The sequence below is a fragment of the Scyliorhinus canicula genome, chromosome 13 (assembly GCF_902713615.1).
Source record: "Scyliorhinus canicula chromosome 13, sScyCan1.1, whole genome shotgun sequence".
NCBI lineage: Eukaryota > Metazoa > Chordata > Chondrichthyes > Carcharhiniformes > Scyliorhinidae > Scyliorhinus > Scyliorhinus canicula.
Genome location: NC_052158.1, coordinates 45,976,036 through 45,999,569, shown reverse-complemented (window position 1 = coordinate 45,999,569; position 23,534 = coordinate 45,976,036). Strand labels below are relative to the sequence as shown.

At 48.3% G+C, this 23,534-nt stretch overlaps 3 protein-coding genes across 3 annotated transcripts in view; 2 read left to right on the top strand and 1 right to left on the bottom strand.

Moving 5' to 3' along the window:
* The window catches only part of LOC119975587, a 639,245-nt gene that overhangs the window by 163,387 nt on the left and 452,324 nt on the right, over positions 1-23,534 (top strand). The gene's annotated exons all lie outside the window — the stretch shown is intronic.
* The window catches only part of LOC119976646 (zinc finger protein 2-like), a 482,048-nt gene that overhangs the window by 380,489 nt on the left and 78,025 nt on the right, over positions 1-23,534 (bottom strand). The gene's annotated exons all lie outside the window — the stretch shown is intronic.
* The window catches only part of LOC119975589 (zinc finger protein 91-like), a 125,568-nt gene that overhangs the window by 90,367 nt on the left and 11,667 nt on the right, over positions 1-23,534 (top strand). The window contains exon 4 of the mRNA XM_038815375.1: positions 7,340-8,294. Coding sequence (XP_038671303.1) covers positions 7,340-8,294 — 955 coding nt within the window. The remainder of the gene's footprint in view (positions 1-7,339; positions 8,295-23,534) is intronic.

Here is a 23,534-nt window from a genome sequence, read left to right as displayed (position 1 = left end):
AAATCCTCTAAACTATAAGTAAATTTCCAATCCTCTCTCTGCCAACTACAAAACCCCCCATCCAACCTCCCCGGAACAAATTAGAGCCCACACCGATGCTCCCTCCACTCTCATATGCTTCCTCCACTGACAATGGCTCTATAGCCAAAGCAAACAGCAATGGGGAGAGGAGACATCCTTTCCTTGTCCCTCGGTGTAGTTTAAAGTAGCCCAACATCAGCCGATTTGATTGTACACTTGCCATCAGTGCTTGGTACAACAACCAAACCCGGTCAATGAAGCCCTGCCCAAACCCGAACCGTCCCAACAACACCTACAAATAATTCCACTCCACCCGGTCGAAGGCCTTTTCCCCGTCCACAGCGACCACAATCTCCATCTCCCTCCCTTCTAGGGCATCATGATCACATTTATGAGCCTTCTAACGCTGGCCTTTAGCTGCCTGCCCTTAAGAAACCCATCCGGTCTTCCCCTATCAGATCCGGGACACTGTCTTCTATCCTTGAGGCCAAGATTTTAACTAACAGTTTGGCATCGGCGTTCAATAGGGAGGTTGGCCTGTATGACATACATAGCTCTGGGTCCTCCTCCTGCTTCAGCATCAATGTGATTGAGGCCTGTGACATTGTTGGGTGAAGAACACCCAGCTCCCTCATTAAATGCCCTCATCAGCAGCGGGCCCATCATCCCAGAAAACATCATGTAAGATTCCACTGAGTAGCCGTCCGGTCCTGGGGCCTTACCTGACTGCATGGCCTCCAGCCCCTCTACTATTTTTTCAATCCAAATCGAGGCTCCCAATCCCTCCACCAACCCTTCCTCCACCTTTAGAAACCCCAACTCGCTCATAAACTGCCTCATTCCCACTACCCCAGCTCTATTTTCTGACTCATACAGCTGATTGTAAAACTCCTTAAACACCTTGTTCACCCTAGCTGAGTCCAAGACCGTATTCCCTCCTCTGTCCTTCACCCTTCCTATCTCCCTGGTAGCCTCCCTTTTCCTTAGCTGGTGTGCAAGCATCCTGCTGGCCGCCTCCCCATTCTCATATATCGCCCCCCCATTCACCTTCCTCAATTGCTCCACTGCTTTTCATGTAGATAAATGACCAAACTCCATCTGTAGCTTCTGCCGCTCCTTCAATAACCTCTGAATATCTCCTATCCACCTGGAGTATTTCCCCAGCCAACCTATCTATCTCTGCTTGCTCCACCTTCTCCTTATGGGCCTGTATCGAGATTAGCTCCCCCCTGACCACTGCCTTCAACGCTTCCCAAACCGTTGTTGCCGTGACTTCCACCGTGTCATTTATTTCCAAATAATTCTGGATGGTCTCCCTCACACGCCCACACCACTTATCCGCTAAAAGTCCTATGTCCAATCTCCATTGCGAGTGCTGACCATCCTCCTTGCTCACCCGTAGATCTACCCAGTGTGGGGCATGGTCCGACACAGCAATCGACGAATACTTGATATCCACCATCCCCGCCAGCAAAGCCCTGTTCAAGATGAAAAAATCGATCGTCCCATCGTGGACATGGGAAAAGAAAGAAAACTTATTTGCTTTTGGTCGTCTGAACCTTCATGGGTCTACCCCCTCCCATTTGCTCCATAAACCCCTTTAGTTCTTTTGTTTGGGATCTTCCCTAATACCCGTCCCAATTTGGTGCTTAAATATTTACGAACACCACCAGCATCCCCTCCAGTTTCCCGCTCACCATGATACACCTACCCCCCACCGAGTCCGCAACTATATTCCCTGTCTCAAATGACACCCGCTTATTGATCAGGATCGTGACTCCCCTCGGCTTAGAATCCAACCCCGAGTGAAATACTTGCCCGACCCACCCCTTCCTCACTCTAGTCTGATCCAGCATCCTCAGGTGTGTCTCCTGCAACATTGCCATGTCCGCCTTCAACCTCCTCAAATGCGCGAACACACTAGCCCTCCTGACCAGCCCATTCAGCCCTCTGACGTTCCATATGATCAGCCTGGTCGGGTACACCCCCCACTGATCAACCATCACCCTTCATAGGCCAGCCTCCAGCTCGCGTCCCGTGCCACCACAGGCCCGCCCTCAGGCACCCACCGTCCTCGACCTCCAGTTGTCTCCCAGCAACAGTCCCTCCCCTGTCAGCAGAGCAATTCCCACGCCCCTCCCCCCACAACAGAACAACAATCCCAACCCCCCTCAACAAACCTGCTCACCCCCCACTGCGCTTCTGTGAGCTAGCCCGCCCAGCTAGCCTCGTAGCCCCCGCCTATGGCGCCATACATCCTACCCACTATTGTTCTCCCTACCCCCCCCCCCCGCGCCCGAACATACATATTCAGAACATCACAATCCCCAACCAACAGACACACATAAGAAAAAATCGAGCCCTCGTCCCCCCACAAGCACAAAGTTAACTCGCATACAAAACTGAGCAACGGCCCAAAATTGATACAAAAAGCACTCCATGTACAGTCCAAAATGAAAATAACCACCGAGCAACGGCCCAAAAATTGATACAGAGAGCATACCATACAGTCCAAAACAAAAATAACTTTAACAGAACAAGCACAGAATTACACGCCCCCAACATTCAGTACCTTCAGTCACCTGCCAGTCTTTTGTCCTTAACAAAGTCCATCGCCTTGTCCGGCCATCCAAAGTAATGTTCTTGACCCTCAGAGGTGACCCGCAAACGAGCTGGTTGTAATATTCCGAACTTCACCCCCTTCTTTAGAGGGCCGATTTTACCCTATTAAATCCCGCTCTTCTTTTGGCCAGTTCCGCGCCCAGGTCCTGGTAGATGCGCAGCTCGCTGTTCTCCCACTTGCAGCTCCGTGTCTGCTTGGCCCACCGCAAAATCTGTTCCTTATCCATGAACTGATGCATTTGCATCACCGTCGTCCTCGGCGGCTCATTCAAGCGCGGCTTCCTTGCAAGTGCTCTGTGCACTTCCAAGGGTCGAGCAAATGCCCCATCACCCTGCAGCTTTTCATGCATACTTGCCACTTGCGTACGATCCCTCGCTACCATCCGGGAGGCCGAAGATCCTCAGGTTCCGTCTGCGGGACCTGTTCTCCAAATCCTCCACCTTCTCCCTCATCAGCCTCATCTCCGCCTCCAGCGTGGATAGCTGGTCCTCGTGCTCAGCCACCTTCTCTACCCTCTGGGATTGCCAGTCCGTGGGCTTCTAGTCCCTGTTCCACCCGATCGATCGATGCCCTAATCGGGTCTAAACCTTCCCGCTTTTGCTTGGCGAAACTCTCCTGAATGAATTTCACCAGCTGTACCGTTGACCACTGGGCCGCCAATCCAGGATCCTGCACCTCCGCCATGTTCTCCTGTGCTGTTGGTTCTGCACAAGTCATTTTTGCCCGGCTATTTCTTCTTATAGGACCACTTCTGGTCCAATTCTCCATAAACTGGTGGGGGATTCCTCCTCTCTGTCACACCCGCCTCTGATTTTTCCGATCAAATTCCACAAAAGTCGGGAGAAAAGGTCCAAAAAAGTCCGCCACGAGTGAGAGCTACCAAATACGCGACCTCCTACTCCATGGCCGCCGCCGGAAGACCTGGAGAACAATTTGAAGAGACAGAATTTAAGGATCGTGGGCTTTACCGAGGGGCTGGAAGACCAGAGGCCGACTGAGTACTTTGTAGACATGTTCACATAGGGGAAGAACCCTCCCTCTATTAGTTGGACAGGGCACATCGTCGCCTCAACCTCAGCCCTAAACAAATGAGCCACCAAGGGTGGTCTGCTTCCATGTGAAGGACAGGTTTTGAGTTGGGTGAGGCAGAAGCAAGAGGTGAAGTGGGAAGACGTTGCTATACATATATACCAAGATCTTACGGTGGAGCTGGTGAGAAGGCAGGCGGTCTTTGGTTGGGTGAAGGCAGCACTGTACAGCAGCGGTATGAGGTTTGTAGTGGTCTACCCAACGAAGCTGAAACTTCTATTTGGGAATGGCAGAGAAGGCGGAGGCGTACGTGAAGGCGAAAGGACAAGGACTGAGATGAGTTTGGGGATTTGAACTTGGACGGTATGGACTGGGATCTTTCCTTTTTGATTTTTGTCTACCGAGGTTTTTTATGAGTTTTTTTCCTTTTTTTGGTGTTTTCTTTTCGCTGGATGTCGTCTCCCCACTCTGACTATGTCTGGGGGGGAGTGGGGTTGATGTTTGCTTTTTGTGGGAGTGGGGTGGGGATTTGGAAGTACCCTGGACATGGGTGCCGGGTTGCTGAGGGGTGTTTAGAAGGAGAAGGGGGCTCTGGTAGGGGTCATCACGCTAGCAAACAAAGGTTAGCTAGTGTACAAGAGTGTAATGGGGGAGAGGCCGCGTTTGTTGGTGCCTGGTCGAGCTGGTTTCGATGAGCCTGCGAGGTGTGAATGGTGGAGACAGGAGATTGATACTGGGTGAGGTGTTTGCAAGAGGAAGTGGTTGAAGGGATCCTGGGAAAGGGGATGAGGGGTTGCTGGTGACAAAAGGAGGGGTGGGTCCCGCCAGGTGGGAGGGGCCTGGGGTAGTGGTGATGGCGAATAGAAGGGCCGGGGGTGTGAGAGGGTCCCCCCAGTCAGAATGGTGACTTGGAACGTGAGAGGGTTGGAGGTGAAAAGGGCAAGAGTTTTCTCTCACTTGAAGAGTTGAAAGCTAATGCTGCAAGAAACCCATCTGAGGCTGAAGGATCAGATGAGGCTTAGGAAGGCTGGATGAGTATGTGAGGAGTATGGGTGCTTTAAATGTACAGGGGAGTCTCACCATCGGTGGTTTGGGAGGTTGAGGAGGAAAGGTTATTTTGTTTAAGGCTCAGGTGGATAAAGAGGAGAGGCAGGAACGGCAATGATTGATAGGAGAGATCTTGGGAGTTGATGGGAGGTAAGCAGGGGACCTGGACCTGGGACACCTGGTGAAGTGAAAGCAATTGCAGGTGGAGTTTGATCTTCTGTCCACGGAGAAAGCGGTGCCTCGAGTCAGCTGAGGAGGGTGAAGGAGGTAGTTTATGAGTATGGGGAGAAGGCCGGGAATGGCAGGTCTGTTGACAGGTCAGTAACGCAGGCAAGCAGCGGCAAGTGAAATAGTTCGGATTTGGGATGGGGCGGGCGAGGTGGTAGTGGCCCCGGAGCGGTTTAATAAGGTTTGGAAGAGTTTTGGAGGGATTTGTATGTCGGAGCCAGAAGAGGATGAGCGGGAGATGAGGGAGGTTTTGGGGATGTTAAAGTGCCAGAAGGTGGGTGAGTAGAGAAGACGGGGCTGGAGGAGTCGGTGGGGGTAGATGAAGGTGGCAATTGGGAAGATGCAGGCGGGGAAGGTGGTGGGGACAGATTGGGTTCTCAGTGTAATTTTACAAGAAGTTTAAGGATAAGATGGCAGCGTTGTTGGTGGAAATGTTCGAGGACGCAATGGTCAGGTGGGGGGTTTTGTCGAAAATTATGGGACAGGCCTCCATGTCATTTTGTTGCTGAAGAAGGATCAGGATCTAGTGGAGTGTGGGCCGTACAGTCCCATATCTCTGCTGAATGTGACGCCAAGATATTGGCAAAGGTGCTGGAGCTAAGGTTGGAGGTGTGCCTTCCGATGGTGATTGGAGAGGATCAGACAGCGTTCGTTCAGGGCCAGACAGCCGTCATTGAATGTGTGCCGCCTACTGAATGTGGTGTTTTCTCCGGCAGAGGGAAGGGAGCTGCAGGTGGTGGCGCATTGGATGCGAAAAAGGTATTTGACTGGGTGGAGTGGAGATATCTGTTTGCGGTGTTGGGTGAAGTTGCTGTATAAGGAGCCAAAGGCGAGCATATGCATGAATGATATGAATTCAGGGTATTTTTCGTTGCACCGGGGAATGAGGCAGGGATGCCCCATGTCCTCTTTCTGTTAGCATTTGCGTTAGCGATTGAGCCCTTGGCCATTGCACTGAGAAACTTTGTGTTCTGGAAGCGGAAAGTGAAGGCGGCCGGGGGTGGGGGGGGGTGGGGAGGCGATTAGGCCTTCCGAATTTGATGTATTATCACTGGGCAGCAAATTCAGGGAAAATATGGGGTTGGAATAGGGAGGCGGAAGCTTTGTGGATGCGTGGAGCAGATGTTTTAGCCTTCGCCTTGCTGATTGCTCGCAGGGAGGTCGTTAGGCTGGAGGTCAGCTTCTCTACCCTGTGCCTCGGCCTGGCAGGAGGACCTATTGAAATTTTTAGCCCCGGAGACCATAACAATTGCGTGATGGGTTCCACAAGAGTTGGGGTATGTTCATTCTGCATTTTGGATAGTTGGTTACCATTGATTATTAAGTAGGGGGGGCGGTGTCTTATTGGGTGGGTGTGTTCTTTTGCAAAAATGTTGAAAATTGGAATAAAAATACTTAAAAATAATATACATCTTTGCTTAACAAAAATCGATCAATCTCAGATTTAAAATTACCAACCCTACCTTCAACTGCTGTTTGTGGGAGAGAGTTCCAACCACCTTTTGAATGAAGAAGTTCTTCCTCACATCTCTCCTGAATGGTCTGGCCCTAATTTTTAGACTATGCCCCCTAGTTTAGAATCGCCAACCAGTAGCAGCAGTTTATCTTTATCTCCCCTGAATTTCCCTGTTAATATCTTGAAGACAGATCAGATCATCCCTTAACCTTGTAAATTATAGCAAAAAACACGCCTAATTTGTGTAATGTTTCCTCGTAACTTAACCCCTGTAGTCCAGGTATCATTTTCGTAGATCTACGTTGCACTCCCTCCGAGGCCAAAATATCCTTCCTAAGGACTTGTATATGATCTTGTATCTTATATTGGGAGGGGTTATTGGGTTACAGGGATAGGGTGGAAGTGAGGGCTTAAGTGGGTCGGTGCAAACTTGATGGGCCGAATAGCCTCCTTCTGCACTGTATGTTCTATGTTCTCTATGATTCCCCCCACAGGGAAATAGCAGACTGGCACTCACTGTGGAACATTCTCTGACTGAGGAGTCAGCCCATTCAGCAAAGGAGTTGGAGGAAATCATGTTTCCTTTTCCTGTTTTGCAGAAGGATTGCACAGTACTACACCAGAGAATACAGAGAGGACAGACACCACAGATAAATCCTGATCATCACTCAAGGAACCTCTGTACAACTCTGAGAAGACATCCAGTCCCTTCACAGTATTTCTCAACACAGAGAAGTTGGGTAGTGAAACCATCATCTGGTCGGGTCAGGGGAGTTTTGACATATCATCAGATCTGTAACTGGTCAGTTCCATCAGAACCAACCTTTCCGAAGTTTTGGCTGTGGGTGATCAGTCAGGGAAAGGATGGGAAGAAGTGCGAGTGAACTCCTAGTGTGTGAGAGCTTCAATCATTCATCAAGCCTTATGAACTACTGATTCATTCCTACAGGTGAGAAGCTGTTCCAGTGGGTAGTGTGCACTAAATCATTCTCTATGTCCTCATATTTTCTCGAGCACCAACGTATTCACACAATGGAGAGACCATTCAAGTGTGAGGTGTGCAACACATCATTCTCAGACTCATCAGAACTCCGCAAACACCAACGCATTCACACTGGGGAGAAACCATTCACCTGCAAAGTGTGCAACAAATCATTCTCACAGTCATCAAACCTCCGTGCGCACCTACGTATTCACACAGGGGAGAAACCATTCACATGTGAGGTGTGTGACAAATCGTTCTCATGGTCATCAACCCTCCGCGCACACCAGCACATTCACACAGGGGAGAAACCATTCATGTGTGAGGTGTGTGAGATGGCTTTCACCCACTCCTTTGCTCTGCTGCAGCACCAGAGGATTCACACAGGAGAGAAACCATTTAGGTGCAAGGTTTGTGAGATGGCTTTCATCTCATCCTCTAGTCTCGTGACGCACCAGAGGATTCACACAGGGGAGAAACCCTTCACATGTGAGGTGTGTGACGTTTCATTCTCACAGTCATCGATCCTCCGCAGACACCAACGCATTCACACAGGGGAGAAACCCTTCACGTGTAAGGTGTGTGACAAATCGTTCTCGCAGTCATCGAGCCTCCGCACACACCAAAATATTCACACAGGGGAGAAACCATTCACCTGCGAGGTGTGCGACAAGTCATTCTCGTGGTTAACGAAACTCCGAGTACACCAACGCATCCACACAGGGGAGAAGCTATTCACATGCGAAGTCTGTGAGATGGCTTTCACCTCATCCTCCATTCTCTTGAAGCACCGAAGGATTCACACAGGGGAGAAACCCTTCAGGTGTGAGATGTGTGACAAACCATTCTCGCAGTTGTCAAACCTCCGCAGACACCAACGCCTTCACGCTGCAGAAACCAGTCAGGGATGAGATGTATGACAAATCACCCTCGAGGTCATCAAATTTACTGCTCTATTAAAGGATCCACATGGGAATGAGCCTTCAAGTGTGAGGTTTGCAAAAAAAACTTTCATGAGATCTTCAACTGTGCAGGACACCAGGATTCAGACAGGAGCGAAGCCATTCTGGGGTGAAGTATGTGACAAGGCTTTCACACAGTTAGTGTATCTTGGGTCCATCAACATATTCACATACGGAGAAACCCTAACAGTATGAGTTATGTAACCTTCAAACAGTTGTTGGACCTCCTGGAACATCAGCAGCCCATATGGGAGACAAACTTCCAGTGCATCAGGATTGTTTCACCTAATCTCTCGCCAAATACTGACACCTCCACTTAGACTTGGAGCCAGCTCACCTGCTTCCCTTACACCGAGAGTTGCCTGTGTTATTTACCCTCCAGTGCTCACACCGAGCCTTTTGAACTACTGATTCATTCCTACAGATAAGAAGCTGTTCAAGTGTGTAGTATGCACCAAATCATTCTCTATGTCCTCATATTTCCTCGCGCACCAACGTGTTCACACAATGGAGAGATCATTCAACTGTGAGGTGTGCAATACATCAATCTCAGACTCATCAGAACTCTGCAAAGTTACATTAGTGTATAGAAGCTGCTGTATAAGCATCCTTTCAGTGCAGCATCAGGTAGAAGTCATTCAGGCAATCAGATGCTCAGTGGTTAGAAAGGTCAGCTCAGGAATTTGGAGCCAGACTAAAGCACAGGGATTTTAAAGACTTTTCTCACCATTCTGAGAGTTTCCCGTGAAGTGTGTGTGTGTGTTAGTAAAGAGAGCCAGCTCTCAGGAGCGGGTATGGGGTAGAATTGGACCCTCCTTTAGTTGCTGACGTCAATTATAGACAGATCCTCTTCAGGTGACTGGTGTTTGACTAATACCATGGGTAATGTTTGTACTGTCCTGTCTGGGAGGACTACTAACCTGAGTATGATAAGGGAATGGGGGCGCATCTCTAAAGACCTGAGTTCCCTCAGCCCATCATACATCGATATAATAACGGTGTGATATGTCCACCTTACACTCTTCCAAGACTCATTTCATTTCTGGGAAAGATGTTGAGTCATTTTCAAATGCTTTGTTATTTTGGTTGGTTCAAAGTTTGGTGTAATGTGAATGTTTTGCATTGTGTTTGTCTGCTGTTTTATCAAAACAATCTTCTGTATAGATTTATAATTTACAATAAATTCATGTTTTCAGCTTCACCCAAACTCCTCTGCTTTGTTTCTTTTTACTGAACACTCAGGAGCCTACAGTAAGAGTCCTGTACAGAATATATTGGTCAATGTCACTGTGGGTTGGTATACATACTCCACAAATGGGTTTAGAATTTCCAATTCACATGAAGCATAATAATTCCCTAAGAAAGAAAGACTTGTAGATCAACTTTCACAAACTCAAGGCATCTGAAAACATTTTATATGCAGAGATTTTTGAAGTGCAGGCAGTGTTGTAATGTGTGACTTGATGCTACAACATTCTGACTCCGAGACGAGAGTGCTAACTAAGCCACGGCTGACAATAACTTTTGAAATTTCTGTTGTATTAGAATCCATTTCTAATGGGCCAAGTCCCAAGGCTGTGTACAGTGTATGGAGGCAGAGAAAGGAGGCAGTGGTGTAGTGATATTGTCGCTGGACTAGTAATCCAGAGAACCGAGTCATGCCCTGGGGACCTGAGTCCAAATTCGCCATGGCCCCATGGTGTAATTTGAATTCAATAAAATATCTGGAATTAAAAGCTTAAAAGGTGACCATGAACCCATTGTCGATTCTCCTAAAAACCCATTTGTTCACTAATGTCCTCTAAGGAAGGAAAACAGTCCTCTAACCTGGTCTGGTCTCCATGTGACTCCAGATCCACAGTAATGTGGTTGACTCTTAAATGCCCTTGGGGATGGGCAATAAATGCTGGCCCAGCCAGTGACACCCACATCCCATGGATGAATTAAAAAAAAAAGAATGCTGGGCAGCATGGTGGCGCACTCGTTAGCACTGCTGCCTCCGAGGATTCTGGTTCGATCCTGGCCCCGGGTCACTGTCCGTGTGGAATTTGCACGTTCTCCCCGTGTCTGCATAGACCCCCACAACCCAAAAAGATGTGCATGGTAGGTGAATTGGCCATGCTAAATTGCCCCTTAATTGGCAAAAAAATAACATTTAAATTCAAAAATAATTTTTGTTTTAAAAAGAATGCTTTTCCCCTTGTAAACTGGCAGCCTGAAAGTTTGATTTCATTAAAAGTGGTGACTAGTTTGAGCTGCAGCTGTCAGTGTTCTCTTCGTGTCTGGGATGCTGAGGTGTTGTTTATTGATGCCCATATCGCTCTGAAGCAGCTCACACAGAGAGGCTAGTGGGATGTTGTAGAACTGTGTCAGGTGCTGGCTACACCTGGGGGTGGATCATAGAGAGAGAAAACGGTCACAAACATCTAGTGTACTGTAGCCTAAACAATATCACTCATAAACAAGGTCTAGACTGAGACAGCTCAGGTGTGGAACTGAGGGAGAGGAATTGGGTGGGACATCCCGGGAGAGGGGTATGGACCGGGACATCATGGGAGAGGGGAATGGAATGGGATACCCCAGGACAGGTGAATGGAATGGGACATGGGAGAGGTGAAAGGATCGTGTTTCCCAGGACAGGAACCAAATGAGGTGAATGTTACGCCTCCAAAATTGATACCAAGAGGAGCTGGACCTCCACAAGTGGTGACCCATGGACAGGGCAGTGCTGTCAGATTCTTGTCCTCTCTCTCTTTGAAGTGTTAGAACATAGAACAGTACAGCACAGAACAGGCCCTTCGGCCCTCAATGTTGTGCCGAGCCATGATCACCCTACTCAAACCCACGTATCCACCCTATACCCGTAACCCAACAACCTCCCCCTTAACCTTACTTTTATTAGGACACTACGGGCAATTTAGCATGGCCAATCCACCTAACCCGCACATCTTTGGACTGTGGGAGGAAACCGGAGCACCCGGAGGAAACCCACACACACAGGGGGAGGACGTGCAGACTCCACACAGACAGTGACCCAGCCGGGAATCGAACCTGGGACCCTGGAGCTGTGAAGCATTTATGCTAACCACCATGCTACCCTGCTGCCCCTGTTCTCCTCTCCTGTTCCCTTCTCTTGTCTTCCTCTCAACTACGTCCTTCACTCCTCTACATGTGCTGATCCCACCACTGGATGTCATCGTTGTCTTAGATACTGTGAGTCTTTCCCTTCTGATCTGCTGACAAACGCATCCAAGGCTATACATCCCACACTGATGTCAGTTTGAAAGCCTCCGATGATGAAGAATGCTATTCCAACTAGAAATCTCTGTCAAATTGGAAAGGACTTGGGGGGGAGGGTGAGGAGAGAAACTAGAGAAAGATGTGGGGGTGAAGGGGGGATGTTTGGTCAGTGGGTTGGGGGGCAGGATGTTAGTAACAGAAACAGCTGTAAGGATGGTCTGGATTGTAACTAAGAAAGCCATTGCTGTGTTCCTCACACGGGGGAGTTGAGGGAGGTGGGGAAAGGGGGGAGAGAGTTTTCAAGGGGTGGGTTTGTAGAGAGAGAAGAGAAATAATGTTATAAATCTGTCTTTATAAAAGTGAAAAAGGCTAAAGATAGATAGTTTTTTGAAGAATAAACGGATTAAGGGTTATGGTGTTCGGGCCGGAAAGTGGAGCTGAGTCCACAAAAGATCAGCCATGATCTAATTGAATGGCGGAGCAGGCTCGAGGGGCCAGATGGCCTACTCCTGCTCCTAGTTCTTATGTTCTTATGTTCTTAAATGTTTACCAGGTAAGAAGCACTTGTTTTAGAGATGATATTCTGTAATATCACCCTCATTCAGGAATGAATATTCAGTGAGTGATAGATCAAGATTCCTATGAACATCATCTCATAATATCCACACTAATGTTCAGGCAGTCTGACTGACTATCCTGTGGGGAATAAGGGGCGGGATTCTGTGAAAACCGGCAGAGCGGGCAACTCGGGCGAGAAGGAGTGGTGTGAACCACTCCGGCGTCGGGCCGCCCCGAAGGTACGGAATCCTCTACACCTTCAGGGGCTAGGCCGGTGCCGGGGTGGTTTGCGCCTCGCCAGCTGGCGCGGAAGGGGCTTGGCAGCACACCAACCGGCGGTGAAGGGCCTCCGCTGGCCGGCGCGAGTTGGCGCATGCGCAGGAGCGACAGCGTGTGCTTGCGTCATTCCAGCGCATGCGCAGGGGGGGAATTCATCTCCACGTCGGCCAATCGCAGACTATTACAGCGGCCAATGCGAAAGAATAGAGTGCCCCCATGGCACAGGCCCACCTGCGGATCGGTGGGCCATGGTGGGAGCATGTCCCGGGGCCAGATCACCCCACGCCCCCCTGAGGACCCCAGAGGCCACCCGCGCAGCCAGGTCCCACTGCCAAATACCTGTTGTAATTTCGCGGCGGGACTGGCCGAAAACGGCGGTCACTCGGCCCATCGCGGTGCGATTCCTGCCCCCGCCAAATCCCAGCGCCGGAGAATTTGGCAGCCGGCAGGGGCGGGATTCACGCCGCATCCCGGCGATTCTCTGACCCGGCGGTTCTCTGACCCGGCGGGGGGTTGGAGAATCCCGGCCCGGGTGTGGAAATGCCCCTTATGCTGTGTGAGAAGATCCAGCTCAGAGACCTGTTTATTCGGTGCTTTGTGCTGAACTGTTTTGTGGACCAAACCCAGCCTTGGATAAAGGGCCTGGAAGTTGGGATTTTCGCCCCAGGGTGGCGGAGTACCCTGGAAGTTGGGCTGGATGACCCTGGAATGAGTGTGGAGGATGCTGGGTGAGGAGGTGGACTGGGTGGAATGTCTGTCTCAGAGAGCCGGCATTGTACCAAAGTCAGAGAAACATATACAGCCGTCACTCCTCACGTTCTCCACATCCCATCCATGCTAAATGATGCCCCAACCACCTCCCCTTGGCCACTCATACCCTCTAGGTCATCCTATGTCCTCCACTCATGGCATCTCATACACTCCACGCTAATTTCTGCTCCCCACTCCACATGTCGCTTTGTAGCGTCTATGCCAACTTAGTGCCAACTGAAAGCACCTCATACGCACCACCGTTGCGCTTACACCACTGATAGTAACTCACCACAATGGGCAGACATCAGGGCCCATGCTGATGTTAAAGCGGATGAACTAATCGCCCAAATAGATGCAAATGGGTATGATATAATCAGGATTATGGATACATGGTTGCGAACTGAACATCCAGAGGTATTCTGTATTTAGGAAGAACAGACAAAAAGGAAATGGCGGTGGAGTTGCATTGCTGGTTAAAGAGGAAATTAACGCAATAGTGAGGGAGGATATTAGAAACAGAATTTGCATTGCACAAGGAGGCTATTCGGCCCATTGAATCTGCACCAGCCCTTGGAAAGAGCACACTACTTAAGCCCACACCTCCATCCTATCCCCGTAAGCCAACCTAACCTTTTTGGACATTAAGGGGCAATTTAGCATGGCTAATCCACCTAACCTGCACATCTTTGGACTGCTGACAATGTGGAATCTGGGTGGAGCTGATAAACACCATGGGGGGTTGTATGTAGACCCCCCAAACTAGTGGTGATGTTGTGAATGGCATTAAACAGGAAATTTGAGATGCATGCTATGAAGGAATATCTGATTTTAATCTGCATATAGATTGGGCAAATCAAATTAGTCACAATATCGTAGAAGAGGAATTTGTTGAGTGTATACGGAATAGTTTTCTGAACCAATATGTTGAGGAACAAACTAGAGAACAGGCCATCCTAGACTGGGTATTGTGTAATGAGAACAAAATCTTTGGCAGTCTAGTTGTGCGAGACCCCTTCGCAATGAGCGACCATAATATGATAGAATTTTTAATCAAGATGTAGAGTGACATAGTTGATTCTGAGACTAGGGTCCTGAATCTTAGGAAACTACAATGATATGAGGTTGGCTATGATTGATTGGGAAATATTACTTAAAAGGATGACAGTGGATAGGCAATGTCAAACATTCAAGGAGCGCATGGGGGAACAGCAACAATTGTTTATTCCCGTCTGGTACAAAAGTTAAACGGGAAAGGGGACCAAACCATGGATAACAAGGGAAATTAGAGATGGTATTCCAAGGTAGAAGCACACAAATTGGCCAAGAGAAACAACAGGTCTGAGGGTTGAGAGCAGTTTAGAATTTAGCAAAGGAAGACCAAGGACTGGGACTGCGGCACTAAGGACCCGGGTTCGAATCCCAGCCCTGGGTCACTTTCTGTGTGGAATTTGCACATTCTCCCCGCGTTTGCATGGGTTTCACCCCCACAATCCAAAACAATGTGCAGGGTAGGTGGATTGGCTACGCTAAATTGCCCCTTAATTGGAAAAAAATTAATTGGGTACTCTAAATTTTTAAAAAAAGGACCAAGGGATTGATTGAGAAGGGGCAAATAGAGTACGAGAGTAATTTTGCAGGAACTAAAAGCGGATTGTAAAGATTTCTATAGGTACATGAAGAGAAAAAGATTTGTGAAGACAAATGTTATTTGTCTTTTACAATTAGAAACAGAGGCGCAAATATGATATCAGAAATGTTGGAAAACGCAGGATTTAGTGAGAGGGAGGAACTGAAGGAGATCAATATTAGTAGAGTAATGGTGTTGGGGAAATTGATGGGATTGAAGGCTGATAAATCCCCAGGGCCTGATAATCTACACCCCAGAATACTTAAGGAAGTGGCTTTCGTAATAGTGGATGCATTGGTGGTCATCTTCCAAGATTCTATAGACTCTTATAGTTCCTGCAGATTGGAGGGTATGTAACCCCATAATTTAGAAGAAGGTAGAGAGAAAATAGGGAATGACAGACTAGTAAGCCTGATATCAGTACAGTAGTGGGAAAAATTCTAGAATCCGTTATCAAAGATTTTATAGCAGCACACCGAGAAAACAGTGACAGGATTGGACAGTCAGGATGGATTTATGAAAGGGAAATCATGATTGACGAATCTACTGGAATTCTTTGAGGATGTAACTAGTAGAGTTGATGAGGAGGAGCCAGTGGATGTGGAATATTTGGACTTTCAGAAGGCTTTCGACAAAGTCCCACATAAGAGAATAACGTGTAAAATTAAAACGCATTGGATTGGGAGTAGTGTATTGAGAGGGATATGAAATTGGTTGGCAGACAGGAAACAAAGAGTAGGAATTAACAGGTCTTTTTCCAAATATCAGGCAGTGACTTGTGGGGTACTGCAGGGATTGGTGCTGGGACCCCAGCTATTCACAATATATAGTAATGATTTGGATGAGGAAACAAAACGTCATGAAATTTACAGATGACACAAAGTTGGTTGGGAGGGTGAGCTGTGAGGATAATGCAGAGATCCTTCAGTGTGATTTGGTCAAGTTGAGTGGATGGGCAATCAGGAGAAATTTCTTCACCCAGAGTGGCGAGCCAGTGGAATTCATTACCACATTAATTAGTTGAGGCCAAATCATTGTATGTTTTTAAGAAGTAGTTAGATATAGCAGTTGAGGCGAAGTAGATCACAGGATATGGGTAGAAGGCGGAATTAGACTATTGAGTTGGATGATCAGCCATGATTACAATGAATGGCGAAGCAGGCTTGAAGGGCTAAATGGCCTCCTGCTCCCATTTTCTATGTTTCAAAATGGTCAAAGGTTAAATTGGGGGCAGCACGGTGGCCTAGTGGTTAGCACAACCGCCTCACGGCGCTGAGGTCCCAGGTTCGATCCCGGCTCTGGGTCACTGTCCGTGTGGAGTTTGCACATTCTCCCCGTGTCTGCGTGGGTTTCGCCCCCACAACCCAAAAATGTGTAGAGTATGTGGATTGGCCACGCTAAATTGCCCCTTAATTTGAAAAAATAATTGGGTAATCTAAAATTTTTTTTAAAAGGTTAAATTGGCCTTCTTTAAACAATTGGACTGATGGTGGGAGAGGTTTGAGACAGACACTGCTGAGACAGACAGTGCTTTGGAAGGACAGCTCCCCTGTGTGAGCACTGGAGGGGAAACAGCACAGACAACTCTGTGTAAGGGGAACAGGTGAGCCGTAGTGTGAATGAGCTGGTGTCTGGAGGTCTGATGACCATGATAATGATTTGTCGCACACGTCACACACAAATGGTTTCTCACCAGTGTGCGCAGGGAGCTGATTAGTCCATGAATGATTTGTTACATACCATACATGTGAATGGTTTGTCTCCTGTGTGAATGTATGGCTGTGTGCAGAGGGAAGGTGACTCGGAGTGATTTGTCATATACCGTACATGTAAATATGTCAGTGCATGCAAGAAGCCAATGGGTTTAAGAATAATTTGTCTCATACGTTGTATGGGAAGGGTTTCTCCCCAGTGGAGACATTGTAACACACCTCACACTTGAACAGCCTACTACCTGTTGGAATGAATCAGTGGTTCATGAGGCTCGATGAATGATTGAAGCTCTCACCACACTTGGGAGTCCAATCACACTTCTTCCCAGCCTCACCCTGACCGATCACCCACAGCCGAACGTTCAGAAAGATTGGTTCTGATGGAATGTTTCACACCACTGACTAGTTTCAGATCTGATATGTCAAAGCTCCCCTGACTCGACTGATTTCCAGGTGATGGTGTCACTGCCCAATCTTCTCTTGTGTTGAACAATGCTGTGAAGGAGCAGGATGGCTGCCACAGTTGTGCAGAGGTTCCTTGGGTGATGATCGGGATCTATCTGCGGTGTCTATCCTCTCTTTAATCTCTGATGTAGTTCGGTGTAATCCTTCTGTAAAACAGAAAAAAGAAACATGATTTCCTCCAACTCCCTCTCCTCCTTTGCTGAAAGGACTGACTCCTCAGTTGGAGACTGTTCACAGTGAGTGCCAGTCTGCTATTCCCCAGTGTGGGGATCAGATACAGGTCCTTTGTTTTTCCTCACTTGACTGTCACACACCCTCTGTTTCCCGCAGGGATACTGGATAGTGACCAGGGCAGACAATGTGGCGACTTTCTTTCCTCCACCCAGACCCTATTTTTCCAGGCACCGTGAGGGAAATTAAAAAGACAGTTGGATGGAGTGTAAAACGGGCTGTCAATTTACTATGAGATCGAGTCATGTTGGCGAAGACCAGTTTCGCCCTTCGAGTGCGTTTAATATAAAAAACGCTCAGGGGAAATGTTAATTCAACGGAGATTTTTTAATTCCAGCCATTTTTCTGCAAAATTATTTGAGAAAACAGGCTGGGTAAAAAATGCGAGAAGGTAAGTTTCGTAGCCACTGAGGAGTACAAAACGAGAGGCACAAAGAAACATTTTTTTATTACGAAGTAAACTATATACACAGTACACTCCAGGTCACAGCTGGAACTACACATCCTTGGCTCCCATCTGGCTTTTATGCCAGATGCATCCCATCTGATGCGCAGTGTGGGTAATGGCGAAATAGAAGGACATCTTCTTCAGATCCGAAATTGGTAACAGGCGTTGAACAATATGGAGGGAGCGAGAGATCGCGGGGGTGGGCGGAAACGTTGTGTAAAGCTGTTGTAAGCTGCAATCCTCGGAAAAGTTACGGGACCCAGTTTGTACCGAGCGGAGCTGCAGCTCCTCATGTTCAGCTCGGGTTAACGGCCGCCATCTTTACTGGATGTGCATTGTGCATATTGGGGCGCATGCGCATTTCTGATCTTTGTCGGGACGATGTTTCAATGAGTGGGAGGAGCTTGTTCCCCATTGTTCAGAATGGAGACAACTTGTCCATCAAACTGTATTAGTCTTTGAGTCCCAATGTCTTATTCATGATGCAAAGCGTCGGCAGAAATGGAAAGAAAAGGAAGCCAATCCTGCTCTCCAGATTTCATTGTCTCATTAAGACATTCTATCCCATGTGTCCAAAGATCTGCAGCTCTGTTCAGCCACATGAAGACCCAGGGCAGAAATTCACAAGCCTGAGGAGACGTCACCCTCAAATCAGGGGACTGCTGATGACAAGACACGCGACAACGCAGAATTGCCGAGCAAAAACTTATAGCTAAATTCCGCACGCATGAGTGCGGCCTCAACCGGGATTTTGGATTCATAATCGCATTACATCCACCCCCCACCATCTGGCCTGGACTTGCAAAATCCCACCAACTGTTCTGGCTTGAGACAATTCACACCTCTTTAACCTGTGATTATCCCTCTCCCTGGATCTGTAATGATTTGATTACCTGCAAATGCTCGCATTCCAAGCATTGTCCAGCATCTCTGACTTTGTCTATATAAATGTTTCTGGAACATACCTCGCCATTCACCTGAGGAAGGAGCTGCGCTCCGAAAGCTCGTGTTTGAAACAAACCTGTTGGACTTTAACCTGGTGTTGTAAGACTTCTTACTGTGCTCACCCCAGTCCAACGCTGGCATCTCCACATCTGGCTTTTATGACAGAGTTCATTACTTTGCTGATGAGCCCTGCTCCTCAATGCGGAATCTAGTATTGTACATGCTCACAGGAGGCTAATTGGTCCATCCCAGTAGATCTCGTGCGGGTTAAAACAGTGTCTTGAAACTTTTTTTCCGGGGACCCATTTTTACCAACCGGCCAACCGTGGAGACCCAACCCAGCCGACCTTCGCGACCCACGCCGGCCGACCTGCCGACCCACCATTTTCGCTTACCTTGTTTGCTGCTGACAAAAATGGAGGAAATGGTTTTGGGTCATTTTGACCCTCTTATACGCTCCTCCAATGGAACCTGTTGGATGAAGGTGAAGCCTTCCGGTGTCGGAAAGTATGGAGTCTCCATCTAGCCAAAGTTCTGAATTTTTTTCCTGTAAAATTTTATCAAATAAAACCCCCCGAACTTGCAAAAAAAATTGTTTTTAAATGAAGAAAATAAATGAAAAAATAAAAAATAAAATGAATAAACTAAATGAATAAAATTAATTTCCCCCCCCACCGAACTTGTAAAACAAAAAGTTGTGACCGTTTTAAAAAAAAAAGCGGCAGCACTGCGTAACGTGCCCGATCATCGGTGTGCATAGTTTTGGGCATGCACGCCGATGATCTGGCAAGCATGCGCGGTGCGGCTGCATTTTTTTACATGTTCGCGGCCATTTTGAAGGCCACTTGCAGCTGGTGTTATTGACAGCCGGCTGCTGCGGCTGTTGCGTGCAGATTTGCACGATCAGGAGTCACAACGGACGGCTCCGCGACCCTCCCGACACCTGCCCGTGACCCACCCACAGGCCGTGCCCCCCGGGTTTGACAATGCCTGGGTTAAAACATCCCTTCCCACCAAAGTCTAAAGAGAAAGTATGGCGCCTGCTCTTTTTCACCCATGGGGTCAGATCAGGAGGCGGATATCAGGACGGCAAAAGTCGTTTCCTTGTTGATCACCGGGAGCGGGAAGGGAAGAACTATTGGCAGCTCCCCTCCGGCTTGTTCACCGTCAGAAAGTCAGAAACTTCCTTTGCCTGGGTCTCCATAGCGGAATCCGAGTCCTCGACCTCGACTTCTGCGTTGGCTACCCCAGGGAGCAACAGCCTTGTAAGCACTGGTGCCGGGCTGACTGATTTGAAACTGGAACCTCAGGATGAGTTTCATGTAGAGCTGGTCACCTGTGTCTCAGTAACAAAATAACAATCTGGCCAGCCGTGTGCCGAGACCCCAAGGTATGCTTCTTCGGGTAGCACAGTGGTTAGCACTGTTGCGTCACAGCTCAAAGGTTCCAGGTTCGATTCCCGGCTTGGGTCACTGTCTGTGTGAAGTCTGCATGTTCTCCTGTGTGTGCGTGGATTTCCTCCCACAGTCCAAAGATGTGCAGGTTAGGTGGACTGGTCATTCTAAATTGTCCTTTGTGTCCAAAAAGGTTAAGTGGGGTTACTGAGTTATGGGGATAAAGGGGATAGAGTGGAGGCATGTGGCTTAAGTAGGGTGCTCTTTCCAAGGGCCAGTGCAGACTCGATGGGCTGATTGACCTTCTGCACTTTAAATTCTATGATTCTATGATTCAAAACCTCTTTTAAACGTTTGCACCCACCCTTTTGGCCAGCTCATTCGAAGCTGGGTGGTACGGGGCTGTGCAGATGTGCCACCCTCCATTTATCTTCACTAAACTCGCTGGTAAAAGTTGTGCATTATCGGTAACTAAAACCTCTGGGATACCGTATATACGAAACAAAAATCACAGTTTTTCAATCATCGCCTTCAAAGTAGTGGACAACCATCCTGCGGACCTCTAGCCACTTTAAATGGCACAATAATTAGAAACATGGAGCCCTGAAAAGAACCAGCAGAGCCGGCATGAAGCCAAGGCCGACCTGGCCATTCCCATGGGTGAAATGCCTGGCAGGCGGGAGCTTCTGCTGCTCCTGCCAACTGTCGCACTGCTGAGCCAGCCGCTCTTTCTCCGCATCCAGGCCTGACCACAGACTTAGGGCGAGCATTGATACGCCTGGGCGCCCGTTATACAGATCTCTCCCTCTAAAGCCGTCTTCGCTGCTGAACTCTGCTATCATGGTCAAAAAGGCCTTTACCTCGCTGGGGAGTTTCCGGTGTTGACCACCGTATAGCATGATATGGCGGGCCTTGGACAATAAAGGATCTGTTTGCATTCACTCATGTATTTGGGCCAGCGTGACTGGCAACATATCACCACCATTGGGCACAGCTCCACTCTAACTCCCCAAAATCTCCGATATTATTTTGAAGCAGGAAGCCCAGAACTTAACCAACATAGGGCAAGACCCCAAAACATATGAGTGGTTCACCAGCTCCCTTGAGCAATATGCACATCTCTCCTCTACACCCGGAAGAACACACTCATGCGTGCCTGGTCAAGTACGCCCTATGTACCACTATAAACTGAATCAAACTCAGTCTTGCACACGAGGATGTAAAATTGACACTATGCAGAGCCTCACTCCACACTGACCCCCCTCTCCATCAAAGCGAAACCCAACTCTTCGTCCTATTTCCCCTTTACTTCCTCCATGTAGACCCATCCTCGAGGAATCCCGGGGCCCGACTATATCACGAACATGACCCCCGGCGACCCTGAAATCGCAACCAGATGCAACCACTTACCTTCCACAAGGTCAGACCTTTCCCATCGGATCCCAGGACCACCCAGAATCAGCCGCTGACCGAGGAAGCGAGAGAAACGCGGCGGTCTGCAGCTGAGACTAAAACAACACAGTTTCAAGTCTCCTCTCCCCAGCATAATCTTGGCAAACGTTCAAGCGATCAAAAACAAGTTTAATGCCAAGGGCACCTACTGATCCATCCCCCGACCACACTTCGGAAAATCGGACCAGAAGACTGTGCTCCTTCTCCCGGCATGCAAGCAGAAACTTACGCGGGATAATCCGGTTAAGGTCGTGCAGTGCTAGTTCGAAGCAACAGAAGAGCTCCTACGCGACTTCTTGGAGTCAGTGGACGGGTTCATAATAAAGAACTCAGCGACCAACCTCAACGAGTCTGCCACCACCGTCGCAGACTTCATCAGCAAGTGTGTAGAAGATTGCGTTTCAAATAAGGTAGTATGTACATTCCCCAACCGGAAATCATGGTTTAATCGGGAGATTCCCTCTCTACTGAAGGCCAGGTCTGAAGCGAATCTGACCTATACAAGAAATCCAGGTACAACCCCCACAAAGTTATCAGGGATGCCAAGAGACAATACCAGACTAAGCTAGAGTCATGGACTAATGACACGGTCTCTTTTCAGTTGTGGCAAGGACTTCAAATAACATAATGGGCTACAAAGCAAAGTAAAATCTCCGGCAGCAGCGCACTCCTCCCCGATGAACTCAATGCATTCTATGCTCGTTTCGAGTTGGAAACCAACAAACCATTGTCAACTGCCCCAGCAGTCTCAGGCACGCACATAGTTAACATCACGGCTTCCAAAGTCAGATCGGCCTTCTTGAAAGTGAACCGTCGGTCAGCATCGAGTCCTGACAGAGTCCCTGGTCCTGCACTCAGATCTTGTGTGGACCAACTGGCGGGTGTATTTGCAGACATCTTCAACCTCTCCCTACTCCATTCCGAGGTTTCCACCTGCTTCAGGAAGACCACCATCATACCGGTGCCAAAGAAGAACCAGGCAACATGCCTCAATGACTACTGTCTGATGGCCTTGACGTCTATCATTATGAAGTGCTTCGAGAGGTCGGTCATGAGACACATCAACTCCATACTCTCAGAATGCCTTGATCCACTGCAATTTACAAATCGCCACAACTGGTCCACAGCAGACGCCATCTCCCTGGCCCTACACTCATCCCTGGAGCATCTCGACAACAGGGTGTCACCTGGAGAGTAACTCAGCATCTGTACTGGGTAGTGACTCTTTGCTCAGGGACTGACCAGGGGAGTGATTCTGTGTTCAGGGTCTGACCTGGGGAGTGACACTGTGCTGTGATCTGGAGAGTGATCTGTACTTCGTCTGACTTGGGGACTGACTCTGTGTTCAAGGTGTCACGTGGGGAGTAACTCTGTGTTCAGGGTGTCACCTGGGGAATGACTGTTCAGAATGTCAGCTGGGGAGTGATTCTCTGCTCGAGGTGTCACCTGGAGAGTAACTCTGTGCTCAGCATCTATACTGGGTAGTGACTCTTTGCTCAGGGACTGAGCTGGGGAGTGACATTGTGCTCACGGTGTAACCTGGGGACTGACTCGGTGCTCATGGTGTCATTTGGAGTGTCTCTGTGTTCAGGGTGCCAGCTGGGGAGTAACTCTGTGCACAGCTCTCCAAGTGTGGGCTAATCAAGGTTCAAGACAAGTTCAGCATCACTTCTCTGCTTTTCAATTCTATTCTTCCAAAAATGGACCCCAGTGTTGTTTGAATTTTTAAAAATAAAATGTCCTCGTTGAACTACCTTGTTACTTGTAATGATTGATGAATCTGTAGTTCTGCCCTTGGCATAGACTAGATTAATCAAATTAGTATGGGTAACCTTGAGGGAGAGTTCATTGAATATGTCAGAGATTGTTTCTTGGAGCATTATGTTTTGGAACCAACTAGGGAGCAGGCTATTCTGGATTTGATTTTGTGTAATGAGGAGGTATTAATTAATGACCTCATAGTTACGGATCCTCTAGGTAAGAGTGATCATAGTGTGATAGAATTTGAAATTTAGTTTGAGGGTGAGAAACTGGAGTCCCACAGTTGCATTCTGGAGTTGAACAAACGTAATTATTACGTTG